The sequence below is a fragment of the Geospiza fortis genome, unplaced genomic scaffold, assembly GCF_000277835.1.
Source record: "Geospiza fortis unplaced genomic scaffold, GeoFor_1.0 scaffold95, whole genome shotgun sequence".
Lineage (NCBI taxonomy): Eukaryota > Metazoa > Chordata > Aves > Passeriformes > Thraupidae > Geospiza > Geospiza fortis.
Genome location: NW_005054333.1, coordinates 3,204,854 through 3,210,853, shown reverse-complemented (window position 1 = coordinate 3,210,853; position 6,000 = coordinate 3,204,854). Strand labels below are relative to the sequence as shown.

At 41.0% G+C, this 6,000-nt stretch overlaps 1 protein-coding gene across 1 annotated transcript in view; it reads right to left on the bottom strand.

Moving 5' to 3' along the window:
• Window positions 1-248: 248 nt before the first annotated feature.
• Window positions 249-6,000, bottom strand: part of HIBADH (3-hydroxyisobutyrate dehydrogenase) — a 77,414-nt gene continuing 71,662 nt past the window's right edge. Inside the window, exon 7 of the mRNA XM_005421733.2 lies at window positions 249-1,245. Within this exon, the coding sequence (XP_005421790.1) occupies window positions 1,087-1,245 (159 nt within the window). The 3' untranslated portion in view covers window positions 249-1,086. The remainder of the gene's footprint in view (window positions 1,246-6,000) is intronic.

Sequence of the window (6,000 nt, the reverse complement as noted above, 5' to 3'; positions counted from 1 at the left end):
ATAAAGCCAAATACGTACGTGTACTTTGGCAAGACCAACGAGATATGAATGGTTAGTGTAATATGTATGCAAATATACTTGCATATATTATATATTTGTCTGCATTTCACAACAAGAGCTTTTGAAAGGCTTGGGTTTGCAAGATGATCTGATAATCTGTAGAAAACCCAGCAAATTAGAAAATAAGACCACTTAGTGTAAGTTTTGGTTAATACTGCGCATACAAGACTCAAACAAAAAGCAAATAATTGTGCAGCAAGTATTTAGCAGTATAGATTTTATTTCTTTTCAAAATAATGGGGTTTGTTAAGATTTAAAATACTTTAGTAATTACCTAAAACAAATGTACACTTTTTTAGAACTTCTGGTAAGTGCTGATCTTGAGTTCTGAAAATGTGTGACAGAATACAAGAAAATATAAAATTGGGTTAGCAAAATACAGTAACGGAGCTTTACAAGAGAGACACACATTCTATATTATTTGACCTAAGTCTATCAGGTAAACATGGTGTAACAGCTTTCCACTTAGAACACGTGCCTATAAACTTAATCTGCAACCTGAATCCCAGGAAAAATTAACTTCTGATCAACTCAAGGCTACTAGGTCCAAAACAAAAAAAAATCCATCTCAAGATGTGTTTCCTCATTGGACATATATTCCCTTTTCCCGTAAGGTATTAATCTTAAATTTTAATAGATCACTATATATGATAAAATTGCAATAAAACATTCTCTTATTATTCATGATTCAACTAAGTCTGTAGCCATAACGTAAGTTATTTTATATGTGAACAGTTAAGTGTTTCATAAAAAAAATATTTATTTATTGCATCTAGTGAAAAAAAACTTTGATGGGTCTTAAAAAAAAAAAGGACTTTCTCTTGGCTAATTGCCAAATAATCCCCTTTCCCTGCGGCTTGCCTTTTTAAGAATTATAAAGAAACTCTGAAGTTCGTTGTGGTCTGGACAGGCAAAGATGATTAATCTGTATGGAAGCAGGATGCTTGATTAAATCCACAAACTTCCAAATGAGATGTAAGGATAAAAAAACATGGTTTGTTATTGTGTCCATTTCCAAAGGACAGCTCACAAGCTTTCCTCCTCACGTAAAAACTGGAACACAGCTGAGAAGTCTTTCATGGCATAGCCTTTGGCACACATCATCCTGTAGATCTGATGTGCCTGGGAGCCCAAAGGAACTGGTGTCTTCGTGTTGGTGGCAGAAATCTGGGCCAAGCCAAGATCCTGTGGGGGGCAAGAAGAGGGAAGAACAGGGCAGAGAGGAAGAATGGAAGGAAAGAAAAAGAGAAAAAGTCAGGGGAGAAACAACAAGGACACAAACAGCCATGTACATATCATAGGTTATTTGGCTTCCACTGTAACAAGAACTCTACTGCCAACAAGTACAATACTCCAGCCTTAAAATTTCAGACCTGGAAGAAGCACGTCTTTTGTAGTTTTTATTGTTTAAAACAGTAATTCAATGTTGTTCAACATAAAACCCTCAGACTTTACCAGGCAGGCACCACCTTAAGAACAGGAGGAATTTTAAGATTCTAGATCACTATATAACCTGGTAGCAAGACTCAGACTCTTTTCCCCCATTGAGTATGTCATCTCTAGTAAGAAAATCTCCCTGGCTATTCACTGAAGCATTTCACATAGATTCTAAGAGTATAATCTAGTTCATTTGGCAAGAGGAATTTTTTTTACTATAAACAGGTTAAGAATCAGGCAGAAGAAATTTCAAGAACAAGAAAATGGAAGCCACTTAGCAAATATACATTTACTATAATTTAAACAATTAATAGCAAAATGACTCATAGGTCACTTAGTGAATATAACTGCTAATTGCAATTTGCTGCCTAATTGGAAGGACGTATTAGAGAATTGCTTAGGGGGCAGTCCTGGGTCTGCTACAACTCAAAATTCTTCTTGAGTGACTTTTTCTTTAATGACTTTCTTTAAGAGAGGCACATAGCTCCACTGTGTTTTTAAATACTGTATTTGGGTCAACAAAAGGGCGGGAAGGTTCAAAGAGGACAAATTTGAAATGTGTCCTCCTTGGTCAACTACAGTTATAATCTGAAACAAATAAGGCAGAACCCAAAGATGAGTACCAGGTACTATGACTAACCATAGTTAGCCAGAAATAGTCAGCTGCCAGCTAGGCTGTAGGATGTCTTGAACTCTAAGCTGAATCAGACATGAAAAAACCCAAAGACAGAAGCATTAACAAGGGCCTGGATATATATAAAAAGATCTCTTGACTAAGTGGGAAAGTAATGCCCGCACTGAAGGCTGCCTTTAAGTTCTTGTTAATGAAATCAATGTTTGGGGTCTATATTTCAAGAAAGTTGCAAAAGAATCTCTTAAGTATTACTAGTAAATGCCTAGATTTCCTATCCATTCAGAACTATGGTGGTTTATAGAATCTGCTGTGTGTGGTTGATTTTTTCCTGTCTCAGTGGTTTGGGTTGGAAGGGACCTTAAAGATCATCTAATTCCAAGCCCTCGACCTTGGGAAGGGACATCTTCCACCTGACCAGGCTGCTCCAAGCTCCATCGAACCTGGTCTTGAACACTTGCAGGAATGTGGCATCCATAACTTCTCTGGGCAACCTGTGCCAGTGGCTCACCACCCTCACAGTAAAGAATTCCTTCCTAATATTTAATCTAAATCTACCCTTTTTCAGTTTGAAGCTATAAGCCCTTATCCTGTCACTACATTTCCAAAAGTCACACTCCATATCTCTTGTAGGCTTCCTATAATTCTTGGAAGGCACTATAAGGTCTTCCCAGAGCCTTCTCTTCTCCAGGATGAACAACCTCAACTCTCTCAGCCTTTCTTCGTAGGAGAGACGACCCAGCCCTCTGACAATCTTCACCACTCTCCTCTGCACTCACTCCAGCAGGTCCATGGCCTTCTTATGTTGGGGGCCCCAGAGCAGGACACAGCACTCCACATGGGGTCTCACTATAGCAGAGCAGAGGGGGAGAATCACCTTCCTCGACCCAATGGTCATACTGCTTCTGATGCATCCCAGCATGTGACTGGATTTCTGGGCTACAAGCACACATTGCCAGGTCACACTGAGCTTCTGGTCCACCCATACCCCCCACAAGTCTTTCTCCCCAGAGCTGCTCTCAATCCATTCTTTGCCCAGCCTGTATTTGTGCTTGGGATTGCCCCAACCAAGTGCAACACCTTGCACTTGGCCTTGTTGAAATTAATGGGATTTGCAAGGGCCCACCTCTCACACCTGTCTTTGAGTATCTCAGCCTTCTTCAAATTCTGGGCAACCAAGTCCTAACCCTATATAAGGTCCTGTATCTATAGAAGCTTTTCTTGCTGCTCTTGAAGTATCTGGTCAGGTTTAATTTTATCAGGGCTTCAGCTTTCCTAACCTGATTCCTGGCTGCTTGGAAAATTTGTCTGTATTCTTCCCAGCCTACCCATCCTTGTTTCCAACTTCTGCAGGCTTTCTTTTTGTGACTAAATGTGTCCAGCAACTCCTTGTTCATCAGCACAGGCCTCCTGATGGTTTTGCCTGACCTCTTCCTTGTTGGGATGCATTCCTCCTGAGCCTGGAAGAGGTGATCCTGGAATATTAACCTGCTCTCTTGTGCTCCCCTTCCCTCCAGGGCCTTATCATGGTACTGTGCCAAGCAGATTCTTGCAGAGGCTGAAGGATAGTGAGCTAGTTGTGTACCCTCCTTGCTGCCCTAAGGATCTCAAACTACACTGCTTCACAATCACTGCAGCCAAGGCTGCTCTTGAGATTCACAATTCCCACCAGCCCCTTCTCGCTGATGTGAACAAGGTCCAACATAACAACCTCTCCTTATTGGCTCCTCTGTCTTTGGAGAAGGACTTCTTACCAACTCATTCCAAGAATTTCCTAGATTGCTTATGCTTTGCTGTGCTGCCCCTCCAGCAGATATTAGTGTGGTTGAAGTCTCTGCTGAGGACCAAGGCCTGTAGATGTGAGATAGATCCTATTTGCCTGTATTTGTCTTATTTGCTCAGTCTTTAGATTGGATGGGCTGTAGAAGGTCTCCACTATAATGTCACCTGTCCCTACTCTCCTGTTAACCCGGACCCATAAACTCTCAGTCAGCTCCTCCTCCATCCCCAGGCAAAGCTCCATGCACCCCAGCTGGTCACTGACATAGAGCCTGAATCCTTCCACTCCAACACACCAGTCAGAGGAGTCATCCCTCCACGTCTCTGTGATGCCAGTAAGATCACAGTCCTGCAGGCATGCACACACAGCATTTGCATAGGGTCAATTAAACTGGCCCCTGATGAAGCCAACTTACTGGCTGGAATGGCTGTAATTCTTTTGTGCTGCTCTGCATGTGCTCTCCTGCTGGACCTGCAATCCACCTCCAGGTTCTGGACAGCTATTGCTGTCCTGGCATCAAAATGGTAGGAGTGGGATGAATGCAGGTTACCCCTCCCTAAATAACTTTAGCTTAAAGCCTTCTTCACCACAGCTCTGTAAGCCTGTAAGCAAAGATGCTCTTCCCCTACTCTGACAGATGGTTCCCATCCTTGAGACAGAAGAACTGAAAGACTGTAGTACTGCTGAGAGCACCTTTGACTTCTCAGGGATGACTTACAAGACAGGTCTTTACTTTCTTTGTGTCTGGATTTGAATTAGCACAAGGAAATTCAAGATCTTACTCTACTCTCTAAATGTCACTTCGATCTGTAAATCGGCTCTATAAAGGTCATTCTGATACAAATCAGAATTATAGTTACTTTTCCTATTACCCTCGAATGACTTCAAGCTCTAGGAAAATGGGAAAAACACACATATCAGATGTCACAGAATCTAAAATAGTTTTCATCTACATCAGGGCAGATCATTTCTTCTCTGTGGAAAGACTGATGAGCTGACAAACCTAGGAACACTTACTTTAACCTGCATACAGTAAGACATTTCATGATACATATAAGCCCTCTTTGTGAAATCTGTACCCATTTTATTCATTTTATTCAAGAAAGCTTAACTAATATAATGGAATATTAGAATGGCAAAGTCATCTAATTCCAACCTAGTGAAAGTACTTGGTATTGGTAGTGGTGACTGTGATCTATTTCTCTCTGAAGGGACATTCACAGAAACAATTCCTGAAAATTTTGAATGGACCGTTAGCACAAATACAATTTCATAAATGTCCTGGTTTTGGCAAGGGACAAGGTTAATTTTTTGCAGCAGCTGTGAGGGGGTGGAGCCTTGCACCATGTGGGCATGGCCAAGATCTCAATGTTATTTGGTACCATCCTTTGTCATTGCTGAGATAGGGAAAGGAACTTTCTCTGGCTTCACTGAAAAAAGGATGCTCCTTTCTGGTTGAGGAAAAGTGTGGTGGGTGGGTCTGTCCACCATTGCTTTTCATTGTCCTGGGCCTGGTGAGCATTTTGCATTTAAATAATCCTCTCTTTTGTTATTAGTATGTTGCTGTTACTGTTTGTGTTCTTATATCATGGCTGCTTCCCATAAATTGTTCTTATCTCAACCCATGGTCTCCGCCTCCTGTGTCTCTGACTAGAGGGGGAAGGGAGCAGTTCACAGGGTTTTTTTGAGGGAGTACTAAATTGGGGGATAGCATTCCTAAACTAAGGCAATAAAGTAGCTCTGTTCACTTCAGTACAGAAAGTGTGACTCCAAGATGGCTGAAACATTCAAAAACATTTCAATAATCAAATGGACAAGGACTCCTGACTGAAATGCAGGAAGGTTGTTTTGCTTTTTTAAAACTTCATTCTATGAATTAGAGCTTTGAAGGAAAAAGCCCAAGAAAATGTAAGTCAAGCTTATCTTTAGCTTCAGATTGTGAAGTATTTTGCACCTTTTCACTTGAGGCTGGAGATTCCTCAAGTGAAATAGTACAAAACAGCTTGGAAAGAAATTTCCCTTTGCTGACTTATTTGGAAAAGTAAAAATGAGAGCATAGTTTATGGCTTCTCTTATACTCTTTGGAACTGAC